Source organism: Aedes albopictus, chromosome 3 (assembly GCF_035046485.1).
Source record: "Aedes albopictus strain Foshan chromosome 3, AalbF5, whole genome shotgun sequence".
In the NCBI taxonomy this organism is placed as follows: domain Eukaryota; kingdom Metazoa; phylum Arthropoda; class Insecta; order Diptera; family Culicidae; genus Aedes; species Aedes albopictus.
The window spans coordinates 270,838,377-270,862,285 of record NC_085138.1 but is presented as its reverse complement, the minus strand read 5'-3'; the positions used below and the strand labels follow the sequence as shown (position 1 = coordinate 270,862,285).

At 39.4% G+C, this 23,909-nt stretch overlaps 2 protein-coding genes and 1 long non-coding RNA gene across 3 annotated transcripts in view; 2 read left to right on the top strand and 1 right to left on the bottom strand.

The window, feature by feature from the left end:
- Positions 1–23,909, top strand: part of LOC109433196 (LIM/homeobox protein Lhx6-like) — an 811,403-nt gene that overhangs the window by 335,507 nt on the left and 451,987 nt on the right. The gene's annotated exons all lie outside the window — the stretch shown is intronic.
- The window catches only part of LOC134292084 (uncharacterized), a 289,398-nt gene that overhangs the window by 208,856 nt on the left and 56,633 nt on the right, over positions 1–23,909 (bottom strand). The gene's annotated exons all lie outside the window — the stretch shown is intronic.
- LOC134291118 (uncharacterized) lies at positions 20,585–23,329 on the top strand. Its single transcript, XM_062858442.1, has 2 exons — positions 20,585–21,229; positions 21,461–23,329. Exons 1-2 carry the CDS (start codon positions 20,908–20,910, stop codon positions 22,045–22,047), a joined length of 909 nt encoding a protein of 302 aa, XP_062714426.1. The 5' UTR covers positions 20,585–20,907; the 3' UTR covers positions 22,048–23,329.

Genomic DNA, 23,909 nt, shown 5'->3' with positions numbered 1-23,909 from the left:
ATCACTAACGGAGGCAGATATCGTGATTTCTGGTAAAATTGATCACTTTTCACAGTTTTTTCCGTTTAATTTTTGAGTTGTTAATAGTTATTTATGTAACGAGTTGCAAAAAGTTGATTTTTTCAGCACGAGTCGTACATTTATCCAACCGAGTTGGATAAATACGAAGAGTGCTGAAAACATCGAGTTTTTCAACGAGTTCCATACAAAGTTTTATGCAATGATTTTTTCATAATGCAACCCATTTGAGTTGCATAATGTTCATAATGCAACTCAAATGAGTTTTTATAAAAATAACCAATACAGAACGAGTTTTTATAAAAATAACCAATAATCCTATGAAAACAACCAATGTGTCAAATGAAAGGTTTCAATCTATATTTTGAAGGAAAAATGCAGAAATCAAGCCAATACTTGATTTTTATATTAAAAGTGGCATTCGGATTTGTTTATTTCGTGTTTTTGTTCAAAGCTGTGTATTTTTGGTTTTGCTAAATATCTGTCTGACTATTCTATTAGTCAGTTGTAAAATAAAGAGAAGACGGACGGAGTTAGCCTATTGGTTAAGGTTATGGATCGCCAATCTAGAGACGACGGTTTCGATTCCCGTTCCGGTCGGGAAAATTTTCTCAACACCCTGCCCAGTCAACCAGTGATCGTATAGGGTGTAGAATAAGATGTTAGAGTGGAGGAGATATACGTACATTTGACATGCGCCTAAATGTAATCATGCATGTATATGGCCTCCACTTTATCATCGTATGCAACATCTTATACGATTACTGGTTGTCTGAGTGGACATAGTTCATCATTGTACTTGCCTTACAATTTACAAATTCATGCAATGCACAGTGGGAAAAAATAGGTATAAACGCGAATAAATTCAATATCTCTGCTCGGAGTGGATGGATTCGAATGAAATTTTGACACAAATTGCAAAAATCTCTACAGTTTCAGATAAAGAGGGTGTCATACGCCGCGCGATGCTGGAAATCAGTGTATTGAGCCCGTTTTACCCCGCTCTCTTTTTCTCACATATTTTGAAAAAAACCCGACTGGTGTGCAAAATAAATGCCTTATTTAACTCGTATTTGTGTAAAAACTTCCATAGTATCGGGAATTTGACATAGAGTTGGTCCTGCTTCTATCGATTGCGTTCCACTCCGAACGGAGATGCATGCGAATGTTTAAAGAAATAGGGGAAATCGGGGTTATTTGCAGATATTTAAATTTTTATGGCTGTGCGGTGAGCCAAACCAGCTCCATTCAATACTACGTTTTTTACACAAACACGAATTAAAGAAAGCATTACTTTTGCACTTCAAGATTTTTCCAAAAGGTGAAAAAGAGAGAGAATGGGGTAAAACGGGGCCGATTCATGGATTTCCAGCATCGTGCGGCGAACGACACACTCTTTATTTGAAACTGTAGAGATTTATGCAGTTTATGTCAAAATTTCATTCGAATCCATCCACTCCGAGCAGAGGTATTGAATTTATTCGCGTTTTATACCTATTTTTTCTCATTGTGCAATGGCAGGCAAAGAAAGCCCTTCAATTAATAACTGTGGAAGTGCTCAAAGAACACTAACTTAAAGAGTGGTAGGCCCAAGTTCCAGTGAGAACGTCGAGCCATAATGAAAAAGAAGAATAAGGACTGAAAATATTAAAAATAATTAGATAACAGAAAACAGATAACAGAATAACATAAGAGTGGTAAATCAGATAAAAATGTCGTATACAGAACATAAAATTCAAAAAAGAAGAAGCTTCCTGTTTGGAATTTAAAATTTACCGGAGGAAGCTGACAGCTTGCTCATAGCATTAAATACCTGTTTGTGCACACAACCCCATTAGAATCAACTGGCTACCTCTAAAGGAGCATAACTCATTCTCAACTTTGTTAGGCCATCGTTTAGTCTTACCGACCGGTAGCAAAGATCAAGAGTTTTAATTTCTTGCAAAACGATAAGGGTGCAGCAAACATTCGGTCACCTTGCTTCCTTCTAAGGCGAACAGCATCTGAACCGGGCTTTCTCCAGGAGTACAATCTCTGAAAAGGATTAGCATAAACTATAAACCAACATCAGCACTCTTCTTCCCCTGCTTGATAGATAATTATGATAAAGTCTCCGGCTGCCGAGATGATGCTTCCGATCCGGTGCTGCAAGTGTGGTATGTATGTGTGCAAGATTGTGTGCGCAGATGGGTGTTGTGTAGGTACGAGAAAAGTCCCTTAAGAACACTGCGGAAAAGATTGAGACTAAGGTCCAGTTAAGGGAGCTGCTTGACTAGGTTGTTTCTTTTGGCAAGATGTTTGCCAACCAACCCACACACACAGGTGAACCTGCTCTTCTGTGGACCGACCGACCGGACTGCTCTTACCCCACTATGCATAGTTTGATTATTAGCAAAAACGAGCACTAGCTTTTAGCAATAATGAAGATTAATTGAAAGAAGATTCAGGCGTCTTATCTTTGCTTGAATGGATTTTCCAATTTCAAACATGTTCAATAATTTATGGCCCAGTTATCGTCCCTTCCGCTCGATCGCCAAAGTGGGTGCATTGGGGGGAAAATTAATGATGCTTGTATTGTTGGTACACAATACTTTGCATACGCTAGCAATTTTTTTAGGTGGCGCACCAACAAGTGACGGTTACTTATCAGGCGTGTCGAAAATTAATTTCACCATGCTGTTTGTGGTTACACATTTCGCAGCAATTTATCATCTGAATTAAACGGGTGACCTGTCAATGAAGGGTGTTCAAATTGACGCAATTGATAATGGGTGAAAAGTAGCTTTTTCGTAGGTTTTTATCTTCCTGGTGTTACAATCTATCAAACCGGAAGCCTGCCTTTCTGTTCAGTATTTTTACCAAAACAAATATTTGATGTAAAACAATTGAGTATTTGTCACTTCTTCTTCTTCTTGTTCTTTATGGATTTACGTCCCCACTGGGACTTGGCCTGCCTCGCTTCAAGTTAGTGTTCTTTGAGCATTTTCTCAGTTATTAATTGAAGGGCTTTCTTTGCCTGCCATTGCATGAGTTTGTATATTGTGAGGCAAGTACAATGATACACTATGCCCAGGGAGTCGAAAAAAATTTTTCCCACCCGAAACGGGAATCGAACCCGCCGTCTCTGGATTGGCGATCCATAACCTTAACCACTAGGCCAACTGGAGACCCCACATTTGTCTATAGACGAATTTTACGCCAATCCATCCAATGAATCCAATGAATCTTTATGGATATGGCGACTTTGTATTTTGAAGTAACTTTGTATACTTTGTGTTTTCAAATTTTTTCTAGACTAACATTTTTTCAATGAGTGTAACCCAAAAATGCCAAGATCTAGATAAAAGTGATGTTTGGGTGACTTTCAGGAAACTACATACTTTGTCTCAGTGCACAGTGGTTCAGGACCAAGCTTTAAAAGGAAATATGCATTAAGTGCCTTGAAATGATTTTTTAGATAAATATGGTTTTTCACAAAGTTATTATTAATAAAGCCCTCTTTCCAGATAAAGCGAAAAAACTGTGTTGATTAAATTTGGAGCACTTACCCTAGTTTTCATGGGGTGGTATTAGAACAAACCGTTTTATCGCTTTATCTTTTTTGATTGAAATTTCTCATCAAAGTCATCGAGAAACCGCTTTTAGAGATTTCAAATATGTACGCATATTTTCGTGCTTGGAGAATGTTTCTACGTCATTTCGTTTAAAAGATATTGATGATTTTCAAGAACAAATGCACTCTATTATTTCTGGAGACAAGGGTATTACTACCCTTCAGGCCCTATCACTTGCACCAGAAGGTTGCTGACAGTAGTGTTTCCACCTGCCCGGCCCTCACCGGGGACCCCTTTCCAACCGTGGGCCCGAAACCAACCCAGTAAACCGACGCCACGACAGCAACGCACAGTACTTAATCGCTGTAAGGGTCGATTTTGACCACAGAGCACCTACGAAGCCGACTCCGAACCCCTGGACCACCTCTTGTATTGCGTGTGGACTAGCCATTCTTCGAGTCCACGCGCCACCTCATATGCAGAGTTGCGCAATATCAGCCTTATCAGGGGACTACTGATATTGCACATTTGTCACTATCACTCCTGGTCATTCAATATTAAAACGACAATGACAGGGTACGTCCTGATGTTGACCCGCACTCTATATCACAATCATTGCAACTGTTATGATATTTTAGTGGTTTTCGCCAAAACTAAAACTTTTTCGTGATCAACATGCAAAACTTGTTATTTTGTACCGCATATTAAAATATCATCTTGGTAAATCTTCATTTGGATTTTTAAACGAATTTTAAAGATGGCCTATCAGTGATTTCCACACACCATCACAGTCAGTCCCAAGGTCAGTCCAGTTCTAATGGAACAAGGAAAGTTACGGCGACTCAATAGAGTGCACGCTGACTTGGATCGCAGTCGGCCTATCAAAATCAGCGATTTGCTTACCATTGACAGTGACGGAGTGCAACTTTGCTCATATGTAGCTGACATATTCTACCGTGACGTTACAACGTTTAGACGCCTTTTTGGGCAGATTTTTCACTATAACTCGTAAATTCGAACGTAAGCCCTCAAATATTTTTGCATATTTGGATTCCTTGTAAAATTTCCAATAAGTATGATCTGTTGAATAGTTATTATTCATTGGAAAAGTATGTGTAAAAAGGAAACGTCACGGTAGAATGTGTCAGCTACAAAACGATGTGGGTGAAACGGCATTCCAGCCAAACCCATCTCTACACATCCTCTGGATAAGATGTGGCAAGCATGCGGTCACGCATTGATCAAAAAACGAGGGCACACGAACAAAACGGGTTCTGCCGTTTTCTCTAAGGGCAACCGGACATTCGGAAGGACCCGCATGACCGAAACGATGTAGCTACTGTCGGAAGCAACCATGGCCTGAGAGCGACACTAGCAAGAAGCTAGCGCCTACACTGGCATACACCGCACCGCAGAGCTATTGGACATCATCCGGGACAGTGCCACTATAGCTGTGGGACTCTCTTTTGCAGGCGTAATCAACGTGGCTACCGAAGGTAAACCTCTCGTCGATCATCACACCCAAGTGTTTGACGAAGCAAGTGCAATCGCCTACACTGATCAGCGCTTGCTGCTCCGACTTTCGGTTGTTCACAACCACCATCTCAGTTTTTAGTTTCCTGGATTTCATCCACGCCTCCACAACCTTGATGAAGTGGACAGTAGTCAACTCCGCTTCTTCGATCGATTCACCTGACGAAGCTGACGATCTCTGTTACTACCTGTAGTGGCATGAAAGGGTTATCATTTTTAATGAGTTCCATCTGAACAGAAATACGAATGTAACCATCTTCGAAATAAAGTTTAGTTCTATGTAAACCATGACCGTATACCAACGTCTTTTTATTAGCCTTAAAGAATGGCCCCCTTATATCCAGTTTTAATGGATATTACAGTTGTCGACGAGGAGAAAATTATTTTTAATTTGTACTGTGCCTTTCACGACCGTCGGTGATCGCTCACTTTTGGTGTGAATTTTTCAGTATATTTTTTTTGTGATAAGCGTGCTTTAGTGTTTTTTTTATATTGTGCATTTTCCAACTTTATATTGTGTATTTTTGGTGTGCTTTTTATTGTGAAATTGAAACGTTCATGTTACGTTTTTTTTTATTTCGTACCTTTCACGACCGTTGGTTTGTTTTTCTGCTTTTGGCGTGATTTTTTGGTTAGCATCTTTTGCAGTGACTGTTCAGTGTTTGTTAATTTTTTTTGTGCGAATAATTCATAAAAAAACTACTATTGCAGTAGTGAGTTTTAATTTGCGTTGTGATTTTTTTGTCCATTTATTCCGCTTTTTTTATTGCGCCCGCCAGTGATTGTTTGATCTTTTGGTGTTTTTTTTTAAATGTTTTATGGAGCAACTTTAGTGCGGAAATGGATTTTTTCTTGTAGTTTTGCGTGCATATTTTAATAAAAAAAAAAAAAAAACTGTGTTGCGATGTGTTATTTTTTATTTCTGTGTATATATTTGACCAGCAACATTTTTTTTAGTGGATTAGGAGGCGAGCCGTTTTTTTTTATCAAATCAATATTGAAGAGCATTTTGTGGCCCTCCATTTAATTTTTTTATGGTCGATTATAAGGTACCATTTTTCTTTCAACTCAGCGTAACTCAAACGAGTACCACATCTATCAACTGTGGTAGCTGAGCACCCTTTTTGCACTACTTTCTACTTTGAATGTGGTGATACATGCGCAGCTATGTCGGTGAATAAGCGAACAACACCGGGGATGATGAACAATACACAATTTTTGGCATTTGTGTGCACACCCTTGGAGTAGCTATGGCTACCTATTTTTGATTGTGTTATGTTTTGCTGCTATTTCTGTGACCTGCCGGCGCCGTTGGAAGCTTCATCGAACGATTATCTGCTGATGATAGGGTATCGCGCTACTTGGGCGGTGGTTTTCTTCGTCTGTTATTTTCGTCTGTTTTCCACTGTAACTCGGTCAATTTTGAACCGATTGACTTGAAATTTTGTACACGGGTAGATACTATACCTATCTCACCGCATTCCAAGAATTGTGTCAATTGGTTCAAGATTGACTGAGTTATAGTGGAAAACAGACGAATATAGAAGCCACCGCCCAAGTAGCGCGATTCCCTACTATCGACCGGCCCACAGTGATGGATTTCCCTATCGTGTTATGGATGTGGACAGCATAGAGGATAGCTGAGCGACGAGTTACTGGTGCTGATTGGCGTTTTGATAACCATTGCATTTGAACAAGTTGTGAATGATTTAGTGCGACAGGGCTGATTAGGTTTTTTTTTAAGTTCATTTTTAGTCTGTGTGTTTGGTGCACTATTCTACTTTTTTTTCCCTTCCAAGTGTATTTTTAGGACAATTTGTATATTTGTTGTCAGTGGTTTTTTAATTGAGAAGGAGTTTATGACAATATGTTTGTGCTAAATAATAATTATTATCAGGACACGTGGGGTAATTCTCGCTTGTTTTATAAATGAATAGGAATACGATGAGCATGAGCATGCACACATGGCTTGTGTAAAGCTTCTGCTTGAGAGAGGAGAGGAGTGTTGGGTGCTAATAAGAGGTTTCCAAAAATAGAAAAAAAAAATGAACAAGAAAACAAATCATGATTATGTTTATTACTGAGAAATAGTCAGTTATCTAATTTAACATATTCATTGTTACGGGCTTTGTAAAGCAGTCTGAATATTTGTAAATATGCTAGAGTAGGAGAGAAAATGATAACATTTGCAAATTTAGCTAATATAAGCTATTACTATAGGAGGAAGGAGTTGTAGTGGCATGAAAGGGTTATCATTTTTAATGAGTTCCATCTGAACAGAAATACGAATGTAACCATCTTCGAAATAAAGTTTAGTTCTATGTAAACCATGACCGTATACCAACGTCTTTTTATTAGCCTTAAAGAATGGCCCCCTTATATCCAGTTTTAATGGATATTACACTACCGAGAATTCCAACCTCAACAGTTCGTCGTACATGATATTCCATAACACCGGACAAAGGTTGGAACCTTGCGGGAGTGCTGAGGTTATGCGGAGTGCTTCCGATGCACCTCTGTGTCGTAAACTAGTACACGACTCTGAAAGTAGCTTACGAGAATCTTGTAAGTTACCCGGGTATCCCTTAACGCAGGAGCACATCAGCAATAGCCGGCCAACTGGCGCTATTGAACACGTTCCTTACATCTAGAGTCAATACTGCAGAATACTGACCTACCCTTTCGGAAGCCGAACTGGTTGCTTGAGAGACCATTTACACCCTTGGTGTGCCTCAACATTCTATTGAGGATGATCTTTTCGTCCTTGCCGATCAAACATATTGGTCTATATGCCGACGGGTCTCCGGGTGATTTCCCTGTCTTTGGAAATAGAACCAGAGTCTGCCTCTTCCAAACTTCTGGAAACTCCCTCGTCCAGGCATTTCTGCATAGCAGACCTGAACATATCGGGAGCCTTTGCAATAGCAACTTTTAAGTTCAGGTTCGGAACTCCGTCTGGACCTGGGGCCTTACCTACGCTACGGACCTTTGCTATCCTCGCAAGTTCCACTTCTGAGAACCTTTTCTCATCGACAGCCCCAGTCCCCGGTTGTCCTCGAAGCAGGCCGTTTTGCTTGCCCTTATCTCGGTCTTCAGCGCGGCTTTTGCTACGGCGAACACCAATTTCGTTCTTCCTCAGATCGTGCCTGCTACATTCGCCGCCTAGCCTGTAGGCAGTCGCGCAGGTTTGCGATCGTTTGAGTCCACGAGTAAGCCAGTGGTTTTCTATTTCAGCTCGTCGCCGTCTAAACCAAGTAGGATTTGCTCACGGCGGAGCGCCTTCTAACATACCCCTTTGTCGAAGTATGATGTCTTCCACCTGCGAGGGCTTGGCCTTGACCTAGCCGCCTCTTCCTCTACCCGCTGATGCCTGCTGTAGTTGTAATCGATACTGTAGCGAACCGCCAGATGATCGCTGTGAGAGTAGCTATCGTCTACTCTCCAGTTTTAACTTTTTATTAGGCCAGGACTACAAAAAATAACGTCAATTATCGACTCCGCGCTGTTCCGACTAAATGTACTCTTGGTACCGACATTAGCCAAGTCGACATCCAGTATGGCCAGTGTCTCCAGCAGGATCTGACCCCGCTGGTTCGTGAAACGGCTTCCGCATTCCTCAGCCCAGGCATTGAAGTCACCCGCTATTACCACCGGTTTTCGCCCTGTCAGCACAGTCGTCATACAGTCCAGCATCTGCGTGAACTGCTCGAACGACCACCGCGGAGGTGCATACCAGCTACAGAAAAAACCCCTTTTTTGTTTTTATTCACGTGTATTTTAACATAACGCTAATTCTACACTTGGAAAGACCTCGTTTACTTTGGCAACCACGAAGCCTTCATAGGTAGTAGACACTAACTCCTGGACGGAGTATCCATATCGCCGCCATTTTTCTGGACCCATCCGCGAACCAATTGCCGTTGCCGGCGGGTACTCGGTAAAGGTCCGCAATGATGGCGATATCCGTCCCCCATTCAGTTACGCCTGACAAAGCAGTTGCTGAGCTGCGTAACAGTGGTTCAGGTTCGGCTGCGTTACCTGCACTGTGATTTGTTCACTACGGCTTTCTTGAAGAGCGGTCACCTTGGACTACCCGTTGGGTGCCTGTTGTTCACGGATTTCCCGGAACAAATCAAACAAATGGGTGGACTTGTGTCCTGGTTCCAGGCACTTGAAGCAAACCTCAGGTGTCTCATGAAAGGTAATATGGCACACCTACAAGCCCACCTTCAGCTTCCCTTCTTTAACGGACTTATTTACGTCCGCCACAGGTAGCTGTTCCAAGGCTAACTGTATCCCTGTCGGCCCCTTCCGTACCCGAACGGCTGCGGTGGCCACCTGCATCTCGCACTGTTGCCGCAGTGCCGTGACGAGCTTCAGTGATCTCGTCTAGGTTATTCACATTCGTTTCTGCTGTACGAGTCCTACGCTCGACCCCTTCGTCAAAGACCTCTTCCGCCAGACTTTTATATGCGGTGCGGCGCCCTTACGCTCCTTGTCGCACTTGAGCTCTACGATCATTCTAATACTGTCTACTACTGCGCACGTCTTCTTCCAGATCCACGAGCATGGCGCCGCTTAGCATCACCTTCAAGACATCCGAGTACATAGACTGTTCGGTCTTGATGACGAGCACGTGGTCTTTCACGTGCTTGGTACCTGCCCTCTTATGCCTTTTGGGTTTGACAACTCCTTAACTAGCGGTTTTTCCTTCTTCTTCTTCCACTCAACTTTCGTCCACTGGGGGCCTTCCCCTTGGTTTGCCCTACTCTGTTTTTGCTTAAGGCCTAACAACGGTCGCAACACCTATTCCCTTCCATACGGAACGGGCCAGCCTTTTCAGGCCCACCCTTCCCAGCTTTCCGGGATGCCTGACTATAATTACTGCCAATCTTCGGGGTTAGTATCCGATTAGACATGCGGGCACTGCCAGATAGCTCCACACCTTATCACAAGCAGTCGCATCCGCCACACCTTTTGGGCTTCCTGCGAAAGCGAAGGCTTCCGTCCGGGTTTACTTCGTAGCCTTCTGTAACCGGTCATTCATATATGTAGGTAGGTTTTTCTGTAGGGAGTCCACTATAGGTGCCCAACCCCTAATTAATAAGGCGTCCGTTTTGAATGCGGTATTCACTATTTTCAATTTATCTACCCATCATTTTGCAGCCCCGTTTTTTGCTTCTCATGACCATTTAAACGATATTCATGTATATCGAATAGAATGCCGTTCTAGTTTCACCTTATCGTTTGCACTATACACTCGAGTTAACGAGCAAAATCGTAACGAACGGTCTTCACAAAACCAACCAGTCAATCCAGAATGCTGCTATCAAACGACCAATAAATCAAAATCCGTTTGATCTCTCCTTTGCTATCATTAGTGCGATCCAGATACACTTCCAGCCAGTTATCATTCGTTGGAAAATCGATCCTGTGGAGAAAAGAGCATTTTTCGACTTGGTGGGTAGACGTACATTTACGAATTTGACTTCCTTTGGTTAATTAATTCTTTGCTAAGTTCATCGCTTTGAATCCGTTAATTAAACGTTCTTAACGCTGTAATTGAAACTGTTTCTTTTCTTACCATCTAATATAAAAAAAATGGATTACAGTCATACGATTTGGTCATTCATAGAACAGCGTGATTGTTTCATACACAACAAGCTTCAATTTTCTAGTTAAGTGTTCCATATAACAACCCTTCACAACATCAGCCAACTACCTGCAATTCTCGACAACCGGAAAATTGCAGCTTCTCCTGTGTGGACTCGTGGACCGGCAGACGGGAAGTCAAGCCATCCTTCAATTAAATGTAGTACACATACTTCACCCTGTTGCGCTCGATAGGTACACAGATCCTTTCCAGCCGGGACCCGGCCGGATTCACTCGGTGCACATATCGGAACCGAATCACATGTTGAATATGTGATCTGTTTAGCCAAATCAGTTACGTCCGCTGGCAGGAAACAATCTGGTTTGACTTTTATTTGAATGATTGATATCATTATTGTAATTGGCATTACGAGCAACGAGTAGCGCAACAAGCTCGGGTTGGCGGGGGCAAGGCACAACAACATAAGGGTTTCCCAGTTGTACTGGGAGGCAAAATATCGGCTCAGTGCCTCCTCGTAGAACTGAGCGGTAGGAACCTATACGACGACGGATGGAGTACAACACAGTACAAAGTTTAGAGTCAAGTTGCGGAACAAGCGATATAACGAGCATTTTTCCCTGCATCAATTATTTAGTCAAGGGTATAGGCAAAGCGAAGGAGCACAGCAAGCTCTTCCAGTTGTGAAGTCTGAGGAGCCATCACAGAGCCTTTTCTTTATTCATGCTTTTGGAAAAATCTCTCCTTCGGCTTTTTCCACTCTCTCTCTCTTCGGGGTACTGCTGCACTCACTTTGATTATGGATATCACTTTTGTAAAAGACTTTCCGTTAAATTTGATTGCCAATTATGGGTAAACCATTCTCGGTTCTTTTGTACTTTTTCAGATTGGGATACGCTCTCTGCGAAAGATCGATTCAACGGACGATTAGCTGAGTTGGAATCGTTAAAGAATTCCAATAGCTTATACAGATAATTGGTTTATAAAAATATTATATAGGCTACATCGACCAAGTCATTGTGGATTCTTTTTAATGCATGCTTCACCTATCGCCGTGCTTCATAAAGACACACAATCTTTACAGTTGTTCGCCACATACCGTGCTTCTGCACACCGCCAAAAATCATCTTTATCACTCGTCATTTGAACACTTCAAGTAACATACATCTTTATTACAATAAAACTAAATCAAATACTCGCTCGGCTCGTGGCTGTAGTCCTCCATCTTCGGCCACTTCCCAAATTTACCAGATCTGCACTTGGTCCGCCTATTATGCACGCTGGCCTAAAGGTCTTCTTGTGCTTGCATGTCTTCCTCGGGCATATTCCAGGTCTTGTGCCCGTAGAGAACCACCGGTCTTATCAGCGTTTTGTGCATGGTGCATTTAGTACGAGGATAAATCGTTTTTGACCACAGATTCTTGTGAAGCCCATAGTAGGCCCAATGCGCCTTCGTACTTATTTCACGGCTAACGTAGTTGTCTGCCGTTAATAAGGATCCGAGGTAGACGAAATCATCCACCACCTCGAAGATGCCCCCGTCTATCGTATCGTAACCCTGCTGGATAGGCTTGCCCTGTCGTTAGCGCCTTATAGGGGACCCAATTGTTTATAGAAAGTCATACTAAGGACTGTTCAATTTATAAAACGGACAACTTGCTTGTGCGATATCTTTTTTATTTTTCAATAAAATCATTATCAATTTTTTGCGTAGCTTTCTTTAGCTATTCTCAAATGTAGGAAAAATATAACATTAAGCAAAATGTTCTTTATTGTGTAACTGAAGCGGTTTTCGTAAAACATCAATAAAAACCCATTTCTCAAAATTCGACATAACTTTCCACATACTTAACATGCACATTTTCATGAAGTTTTTAATGAATTGGAAGCTTACACTATTCTACTAAAGGTAAAGCTCAATAGTTGATCAGTAATAATGCACCAAGCAGGCACCAGCTTGATATAGTGAGTTGCCCTATTTTCATAGAAATTATTTAAAAATGATCATTTAAGTCCTGTGTTGCAATAACATCACGGATTCGGCTAGAAATTTGTCCAGAGTAGGAGAATATTGCTCTCTGAATGATACAGAAGAAAAAATAACTTTTAATTGCATTTTTCATCAAAAATTTAATCCATAAAGATGGTCATATTAAAAAATTTCATACTTTTTGCTCCATTGATGCTGATTTTCGACTCTAGCGAATCTTGTTATTATATATTTCCAACAAAGTTGGTCCTATGTTATAGTACACCTTATTTAATAATAATCGGATGCAAAGTTTTTATTTCCAACATCATTGTTATGCAAAATTTGCATTAGGTAAGCATTGTTATTTGGAGGAACCATCAAAGAACGATACTGTTTTGATTACTGTATCTGTAATGACGCACAGTAATCAAACCAGCAATGCTATTAAGAAGCAGTTTTCTGCATTCAAACCCACATTATTCCCACTTTGGACTGGATGCATAAAAAAATTGATTATTTAATATTTTCATGCCCTTTTTGCTTCACAATTGAATTTTATTCAAAAAATCTAATCTAACTTGAGACTTTAATATCTCAACACTTAATTTTCCAATTGAGTTTAAATTTTGCCAGAATGTTTATTACTCATGCTGCTGCAGCATGGCACATACTTTTCACGTATTAAAAACGATATACCATATGTGAACAGTAATTTTATATATATTTTCAATTTTCAGCAATCGAAAAATTCACCTCATTTAACATCGGGCCGATTTTCTATAAAATAAAACTATTTTCATTCGATTAAAAAATCATTACTATAATGAGAGATGATGTTCTGAAAAACAAAGCAAACGTGGTTAAATTTGAAATACACGTCTTCTTTTTATAGACTTATAAAGTTGTCCGTTTTATAAATTGAACAGTCCTTACACACTGCCATTTGAGGAGGTTAGAAGCAAAGTGTCCAAAACCCACTTTCGAGTAAATAAGGTTTTAAGTTTTTCACCAATTTTTTATCCCATACAATATGTATGGATTTTCAAAATATACCCAATTTTCTCCGTTTTATTGTAATTTTTCTAGTCATTGTAAAATAATCCTAAAAGCTTAAATTCTGAATAATTGTTTTATGTGCTCGGCTCAAAATCGACAAAATGATTACTTACACTCCATTGCATCTGGGCCCCTCGTTTGTAATTTGAAAGTTGTTCCACACATATTTTGCGGCAAAAAAAAAATACATTTCCTTATTTGATCCTTTTGGTTTATAATCATTTCTGAAGTCTTGGGTGCCTAAAATTAAAGAGAATTTAAATTATAACAACATTTAATTATACAAGGTAGTCTACAAAAAAATCGCAGTTTCTGAACATGTAGTGGCAATAGGAGGCAATCAGTGAAGTACTAGATTGAAAGTAGTGAGCTGGATTTTTGTATGGTGAGATGATCGATTCTCCATTTCTGCAATGAAATGGTGCAAACAGCGTGGGTTATATGATTTCTTGTCTAATTTGATGCTGTTTGAGCAAAAGCTTGGGTAACTGTGTTGTTGAAGTTGCAAGAAATAAATAATACAACAATGCAGTTACCCAAACTTTTGCTCAAACAGCATCAAATTAGTCAAGAAATCATATAACCCACGCTGTTTGCACCGTTTCATTGCAGAAATGGAGAATCGATCATCTCACCATACAAAAATCCAGCTCACTACTTTCAATCTAGTACTTCACTGATTGCCTCCTATTTTAAACGTTTTGATCAACAAACACTAATGCCTGGTAACTAGCCCCTGGTTCAGACTGTGTAAGTGAAACGAGCATCTGACTTGAACACTCCTCAAAAATATTCAACGCAATTAAGCTATGTGTTTAAACTGGGTTAACTTGAATGTTCATTTGAATTGAATGCATCTCACACAGATAAAAATAATGAGATTTACACGACATGTAAACTTAAGTTTTGTCATGTAATCTTAGTGTTTTGATAGTGGCCGTATAGAAACTATCACCGAGTGTGCTGAGGAAGAAGAGAACCGATGTAAGATATGTAGTCTATTGTGCTCGATACTAGATTATCTAGTAATAAATATCGTTCGTTTCGATAAATATAGCTCCCACGTGAGATCGTTTTTTTTTTGGTGAAACGGTTTCATCGAGAGATCAGCAGTGGTTGGCGCGCAAAATTGGCGGGAATCAGACTACACTGACGTCGCAGCGGATTGGATGGAGCAGTGACCAATAGCTAGCTAGAGTCGCGTGTGATACAAGCCAGTTTCCAGTGAAACGGTTTTGGGGACAATAGAATGTTCACATGAAGAGCAGTGATCGATCGAACTTTTGAACAGTGCTGGCCAGTGCGTATGATAGGTTAATTGTAGGAAGTTAGGCTTAAGCTGTAATCTAGAGGTAAGTAATAAAAAACCATACTCTCGGCCGAGATTCTGACAAGCGCATAAAATGTTTGTAGATAATAAAAGTTTGAATTTGGTTTCAATAAAGCTAGTGTGTGAGATTTGTTGATTTGAGAATTGTTCTTTTAGTTTCGTTTTATTTCTGGATCTCTTTTTTTGGTGCTGGTAAAATTTTGGAATTTGATCAGTTTTCTATTCATTCATTTTCGAACCTGCGACTTACCGGCGGGTGTTACCGGGCAAAACTGTTTGTGTGTAACAGGAAGGTCAGCATTCGGGAAAACCCGATTTTCTGAATTTCAAATAACGAGAACGATCAATATTTCGATTTAGAATCCACACGTTGGTGGATATTTCAGTGGCCCACCTGGAGAACGTTACACTAGATAGCTGTGTAGTGTCGGTAGCGATTGTCTCAATTGGTTGTAAGAGTCCATCAACAGGTGACCCCTAATTCATGATGTATTGCGGCTTCATGCTTACCGTGCCTAGGAATGAATGGCTAGGGGGGGGGGGGTCTAATAAAAACCTAATCGCAAACGGAGCCTGTGGAGTACCAGGGCGCCCTCCACAGTATGTTGCCCTTACTGCGCTCACCGGAGCAATGGTGCAGTGGACCTTGTGTTTCTCCGAGACAATCGGCTGCCCTTCTTTAGTCTCGTTTGAGCCCAAATAAGGGCGGGATTATGAAAATGTTGTTTAAATTTTCACCTATATGGTTTCGCATTATGCGATTTACATAGTGAATTCTGTGTATCCTCGCCTTTGGCGTTTTCCAATCGATACCGATTTGGTTTTATTGTTGCTGTTCTTTGCTGTACTGTTGTTGCGAAGAGTTTAATCTTACCTAGTTTGGGTAGTGGCTACGGTTAGGATAGCTCAGATCAATCTTCAGCAACAGCAACGATCAATCTTTGCAGACTTATGTAAAATGGTACAGCCCAAGTGGCTTTGGTACAAGAACCTTACTTTCGTAAGGGGAATTTCTATCTAGGAAACCTTGTGAACCCGGTTTTTGCTACTTTCAGTTAACATGAAATGGCAAACTCGCGTGTCATGCCTCGAGCCTGTGTGCTTGTCAACAACGCAATAGTTGCTACACTCATCTCTGAACTAACCACCAGAGTTGTATGTGCTATCACAATTGATGTATCTGTTGGAAATCGCAACAGGAAATACGTCTATTGTTCGGTTTATCGCATACTGCACTTCAAAAGGCCTTCCGCTTATTGTTGGCAGTGATGCTAATGCTCACCATATCATCTGGGGCAGCTCAGACATTAACTTGAGAGGCTCCAGTTTGATGGAGTACTTAAGTAGTACAGATCTTGCATTACTTAACATAGGAAACCGCCCAACCTTCATGGTATCTGCTAGAGAGGAAGTGTTAGATATAACGCTTTGCTCTAGCAGAATTAGTCACGAGCTGACCAATTGGCATGTGTCAGATGAAGAATCTTTATCTGACCATCGCTTTATCTTTTTTGAACATTTAAATGTTACTTCGCAAACATTGCGTTGCAGGAATCCTCGGTCAACAAACTGGGATCTTTTTACTGATTTGGTTGCGACCAAATTTCATGGATACTCACCATCCATTGACACTCCAAGTGATTTAGATGATGCCGTTGATACTACAACGACCTTCATCATGGAAGCTTATGAAGAAGCATGTCCTCTACGGTCTGTGAAGATCACAAGAGGAACCCCTTGGTGGAACTCTAATCTGGCGAAACTCAGGAAACAATGTAGAAAGAGTTGGAATAGACGACGTTCGGCTGGTTCGGAGGCTTTCAGGTCGGCTCGCAAGGCCTACAGGAAAGCTCTCCGGTCTGCTGAACAATCCGGCTGGAAAAACATTTGTACAAATGTTTCCAGCTTGAGTGAAGTCAGTCGGCTAAACAAAATCCTTGCGAAATCTAAGGATTTCCGGGTGAACGAACTTCGTTTGCCAAGTGGCGATCTGACTTCCTCTGATGAGGAAGTTCTGGAATGCTTATTCAGCACACACTTCCCTGGATGTGTGGATATTACATCTTCGGATGAACCTGATGTCTTTTCTCGTAGTTATGATTCTTTAGCTTTGACTCGGAGTATTGTAACTATAGAATCGATTGAGTGGGCACTTAATAGCTTTGCTCCTTTCAAATCTCCTGGGGCAGATGGGATTTATCCTATTTTGCTTCAGAAGGGATTTGATTATTTCAAACATGTTTTGAAAAAACTACTTGTTTGCAGTTTTGCTACAGGGTTTATTCCCAAATCCTGGCGGGATATTACTGTAAAGTTTATTGAAAAAGTGGGTCATGCGTCGTATGACGAAGCAAAGAGTTTCAGACCTATCAGTTTGATCTCTTTTCTTCTGAAATGCTTAGAACGCATTGTGGATCATCACATCCGTGATGTTCATCTGGCCAACGTGCCTTTTCATGTGAACCAACATGCCTACCAATCTGGTAAGTCCACTGTGACTCTTTTACACAAGGTTGTTTACGATATCGAGAAAGCATTCGCTCAAAAGCAGTCTTGTGTTGGTGCCTTTGACAACGTGCCGATGCTATATTGGAAGCCGCACGGAGTCATGGTATATCTCTAATGATTTCCAATTGGATTCACCGAATGCTCAAAAACCGATATCTGTTCTCGATATTGCTTCTAGCAGGGATTAGGAAATTGAGTGTTTGTGGATGCCCCCAAGGGGGAGTTTTTTCACCGCTTTTGTGGAATCTCGTAGCGGATACGCTATTGAGGCAACTCAATAATAGCGGTTTTCCTACTTATGGTTTTGCCGACCACTACCTAACATTGTTAGTTGGTATGTGCATCAGCACCCTTTTCGACCTGATGCAAAGCGCCCTTCAGGTAGTTGAGGGTTGGTGTCGCCAATATGGCCTTTCGGTTAATCCGAGTAGAACATTCTTTTCACGGAAAGGCGAAACCGTAATGGAGTTCGACCTTTGCGTCTCTTTGATTCTGAAATCGATGTGACTGAACAGGTAAAGTACGTTGGAGTTATTCTTGATTCCAAGCTTTCCTGGACACCTCATATTGAGTTCAGAATCATGAAGGCTTGTGTGGCCTTCGGGAAATGCCGGTGTACCTTTGGTTCAACTTGGGGTCTAAAACCCAAATATGTATATCAAATGAATTTACATAACTGTTGTTCGTCCAATATTGGCCTATGGATGTCTTGTGTGGTGGCAAAAGGGCGAAGTGAGAACGATCCAATTAAAATTAGGCCATTAGACCAGAAGCACTCTTGTTGCGCATAAGTACGCTCTTAAGATTTCAATTAAATAAACATCCCTAGAATTGACAATGCTTGACTGATAATAACAAAGGAATGACAGTGTAACATCTAGTGAGGAGGTGACGGTTGGAAACCAAATGTTGCTACCATACACAGATCGAAAAAAAAAGTGTAAAATTCAGTGACATATGATGCACATGATTGGAGCGTGGGATATCACAGAAGTTTACATGACATATCATGTAAAAGTAATTAAATATAATGTGAACTTCCATTATACAGTATCGGACAATAAAAATGCACCAAAGCTGTTTTTTCATACAAACTAGTCAACTTTCGATTGCCATATCTCAGTTATTTCTCAACCGATTGTTTTCAGCCTTGCTGTGACGAACTACAAAACATTTCAATTTTTGAAAACTATTGAAAAAATCCGGTGATAACTATTGATACAAAAGATACAGATAGGTTGAATTTTGACAATAAAAATGCACCAAGACAAAATATTTTTTAGCAAAAAATGCTGAAGTCAAATCACGTTGGTCTCTTCAGCAAATTTACTCGTCACCACACAAGAAACATATTTGCCGGACACCATAATGATATGACGTGGCCATGTTTTTCTATAGAATTTTTTGTCTTGGTGCATTTTTATTGTCAAAATTCAACCTATCTGTAACTTTTGTATCAATAGTTGTCACCTAACTTTTTCAATAGTTTTCGAAAATTGAAATGATTTGTAGTTCATCACAGAAAAACTGAAAACAATCGGTTGAGAAACAACTGAGATATGGCAATCTAAAGTTGACTAGTTTGTATGGGAAAACGGCTCTGGTGCATTTTTATTGTCCGATACTGTATGTCATGTAACTCAGCATGACTCTGAGTATTTACATGACATATAACACAAATTTACATGATATAAACCATCATAACACTAAGTTTACATGACTAAAATTAAGTTTTCATAAGCAGATGGTCATGGGTTCGATGCCAGCCCCGGCACTTTCGTCAGTTGGTCTTTCCCCCTGAGAGCAGCTGACACTGACCCCCTTCTGAGCCCATGGCTCAAATGAACCCGGATACTTGGACATCGGCGAACGGCAACCCATAATGGACCCCCAATCGGACTGGAAACAGGAACAACCAACAGCCACACATCAACATCCTCCAGCTCATCATTCTACCATGATAGGGTAGAAAGTGAAAGCAGCGCAACGGCCACCAGTTCGATGTAGTACAATTAGAAATTGAATACATTCAGGCGCTGTACAAAGTGTATGTACAGCTTCCAAATGGAATCGCTCACGCAGTGTCCTAGTGGACAATAGAGCTGTAAATTAGGTTAAGTGATTGAAGAATAAAAAAAAATAGGTTTACATGACGTGTAAATATCATTATTTTTATCTGTGTAGTTTTACCAAATTTTTAGGTTATAATATATTTTACAATTATTCAAATAGGCCTAATAAAATCACACTTGCAGCTTTGTTGCAGGATCAACAGCAATCATGTGTTTGCTTCACAGTCATCTTCTGAAAGAGCCGGTGCCACCATCCCTCGTCGCAACAACTTTCTTGCACTTACCGAATACTAGTACTCGGTACGCTAGAGGAAAACACCACCTCGGCGAGGACCACTCGGGAAACTGGCTAAGCGCCAGCATGCTACCGTGATGGACTCTCCAGAGCGAGTCATCGATGTTCGTTGCTGCTAGGCTACGCAGCTAACCTTGAGGGTGCGATGTGCACTAGCCTCTCTCTGAAGCAATAGACGAATTTCGCCCCAAATCGTATTCGGAGTTGGCAGCACCCTCTCAGATTACAATGAAACTTTCTGGGTATGTACACCAAGACTAGATAAGCCACTTTGCATACTTAGTTTCTTCAAAATTTATCTGGACTGACTTTTTTTATGGATTTTTAAAAAATGTTTTTAATCAAAAAATGACTACTCCTACAAAAAAGTGTTGTATGGGTGATTATCACAAAATAAGAAAAAAATCATTTCTAAAAATTCAAAGTTGATTCTAAAAAAAAAACACCATTTTTGATTTTGATGAAATTTTGTCTCAAGTCAGGTAATTATGTTCCCTACCAACCGTCCATACATCACAAGATGGGCACTTTTAAGGAAAAAAAGTTTTTCTAACAAAAACTTTTTCATGTCCAAATTATTTTTTTTTCAGTGTCTTATTTAAAAACAAACTAAACCAGTGAAGGTTATCTAGTAATCTCAAAATGCAATGAAACTTATTGTGTCATATGCGACAATGCAATGCACCCATATTTACGCAGCAGCACTCTAGAAGTACGAAACAATATACAATTAGAACACGCATTTCATACGTGCTGCTGTAATTTCTACCCAAACGTTTCTACCCCATGTTCTTACCTAATATTAGGTAAGGCTATTTATTAGATTCGAACTACCTAATCGAAAAAAAAAACAAATCAAGAGTTGTACCTAAAGCAAATATGAACAAAACAAGAAAATGAATCGGTATCATTCAACGTGTTACTTCTCTTTGGTTATTAAAGGCAGTTCTGAAAAGTAATGGATCAATCGTATAAATCAAAATTCAAGTGCAGTGCAAAAATAAACAATCCAAAGTGCAACCGTCATAATCTACGGGGCATGTCATTAAGATTGATAGATAAAATTCATTCTATGGGATATACACATGAAATCGACGAATCGATGAGTATTTGTGAGTCATGTCGTGGATTGATAAGTCACAACAGAAGCCCGAATACGAAAAAATGCCGATCGGATGGAAACGACGAAACTATGCAACCATCATTTAGTGGGCAGCAACATCATGATGTTCCAGAACCAGAACCGTCAACGAGTGGTCAACAAATCGAACATGAGCTGGGTAAGTAAGCCTTCAACGTGTTAGCTTCTTTTATATAACTCATTTTGCAGCTCGTTGCAAAACTACATTTTTCAGTATTCTTCGTATTTATCCAACCCGGCAAGCCTCGTTGGATAAATGTACTACTTGTGCGAAAAAAAAATCATTTTTGCAACTCGTTGCATAAATAACTATCATTAATTTTCCACTGCATTCATTATTATATTGTTAACCTTAACTTTTATCTTACAGATATGGTACCATCTATTCCATCATTGGAGTCAATTCCGTCAACAGATCAACTACAGGGTCCCCATAATATTGAGAAGTTTAATACCATTGCTGAAACATTGAGTTTATCGCCAATCTCATCTAGAAACATGAGAAGTATGGAATATCGCATAAACAAATCATTGCAGATTACGAAAGCAGTTCGAAAAAATATCTTCGGAATAGATTCAACGGATGTTGGCAAAGTGGAGGCGTATGACGAGATAATTATGCAGTTAAAGGATAAGTTCAATCACCCTACAACTGACAGAAGCGAACAGATTAAAATACTATCTGTACTTCCTAAGTCTTGGTCGGTAAATAAAATCACAAGAGAGTTTAACGCACCAATGTATATGACGAGGCAGGTGAAGGATCTTGTTTATGAACAGGGTATTCTTTGTACCACCGAAAAAAGAAGGGGGCATGGTATTGATGACGATACAAAACAAATAGTAAGAGAATTTTTTGATGATAATGATATCAGCAGGCCAATGCCAGGAACAAATGATTTTGTTTCTGAGGTTCGAAATGGAAAAAAAAACAACAATTTCAAAAACGACTTTTGATGATGTCGCTCAAAGAGGCTTATATGATTTTTGTAGATATGTACAAAACTGTGAATATTGGTTTCACAGTATTTACACAGTTGCGACCAAAGCATTGTATTTTACTTGATTCTACTGGTATACATAATGTATGCATATGTACTATTCATGAAAATGTAAATTTAATGTTCAACAGTATAAGAATTGTGTCACAAGATGAAATAATACAAAAAATGCTTTGCGGTATTTCCACCAGAACAGATAATTGCTTTTTCCGTGCTTGTGAAAAGTGTGCTTGTAATGAACACATTGAAAAGGAACTTACATTGATATTAGAATCAAATGACAAAGAAGAGATTATATTTCAGCAGTGGTTGAATACTGATCGCTGTAATTTAGAAACGATTATTAAACCTGTTGATGAATTTGTTCCGTATCATCTTGTTGATAAAATTGACAAACTTATAACACACGACTTTATTCATAAACAACAATCATCATTTCTCAGAAATAAAAAAGATACATTAAAGGATGATGAAATTCTTGCGGTTTGTGATTTCTCTGAAAACTATTCATTCCTAATTCAAAACGCTGCTCAAGGATATCATTGGAACAACTCGCAAGCAACAATACACCCATTTGAAATTTACTATATGAAAGATAATAAACTTGTAAATGTTAGCTTCATTATCATATCGGAAGTAATGGCTCACGATACAGTTGCGGTCCAGTTGTTCATCTCAAAAATGATAGATTTTATGAAACAATTAACGAACTTTTCTAAAATTTATTTTATGTCTGATGGGGCAGCATCACAATACAAAAATAAGAAGAACTTTGCTAGTCTATGTAGATTCCAGTCAAAGCATGCATTAAGAGCAGAATGGCATTTTTTTGCAACGTCCCACGGTAAAGGTCCATGTGATGCTATTGGTGGCACTCTCAAGCGAATGGCAAAGAGAGCAAGTCTTGCTCGAGATTATGGAAATACCATAACGACTCCACGAGAGTTATATAACTGGGCAGTTGTACAGACAGATAAAAATATAACTAAATTTAATTTCTGTTACGTATCCACTGAACAGTACATTAAAATGTCAGAAGATCTCGAAGAAATATATAATAACACCAATACAATACCAGGCACTCAGAAATTCCATAGTTTTTTGCCTATTCCTGGCGACAAAGTAAAGGCAAACAGGTATTCTAATTCAGAAGATGAACCAAAAATATTTAGTATGATCGGAAAAAAAATAGAAAAGAACATGTTTGAAATTGGCTCTAAGACACATATATATATATTTGAAAAAATCATAATTATAAATAATTGTATATTTAAAAGTGCACTTCAAAACATATTGCGATCAAACATTACATTTCCTAAGAAAATACATTTGTAATATTTTGAAGTTTTTTATGTATAGGAAAACCCTTCCAAATGATTGAATAAATAACAAAAATCTCCTAGAAAATTGAGTTTCATTGGATTCTGGGATTGTTATGGCCTTCACTGGTTTCATTGTTGATAACAAAATACACTGAAAAAAAATTAGAAAAACTTTTTTTCCTTAAAAGTGCCCATCTTGTGATGTATGGACGGTTGGTAGGGAACATAATTACCTGTCTTGAGACAAAATTTCATCAAAATCAAAAATGGTGTTTTTCTTAAATCAACTTTGAATTTTTAGAAATGATTTTTTTCAGTGTAGGGCTCATTTTGGATTTTTTTCAGTATTTTTTTCTTAAAATTTGACTTATTTTGTGATAATCACCCATACAACACTTTTTTGTAGGAGTAGTCATTTTTTGATTAAAAACATTTTTTAAAAATCCATAAAAAAGTTTAGCCCTTTTCAAAAGTCAGTCGAGAAAAAAAATTAGAA

Coding starts and splice junctions, on each gene's coding strand:
- LOC134291118 (XM_062858442.1), top strand. CDS start 20,908: ATGGATCAATCGTATAAATCAAAATTCAAGTGCAGTGCAAAAATAAAC. Junction 21,230..21,460: donor ACAAATCGAACATGAGCTGG/GTAAGTAAGCCT, acceptor TTTATCTTACAG/ATATGGTACCATCTATTCCA.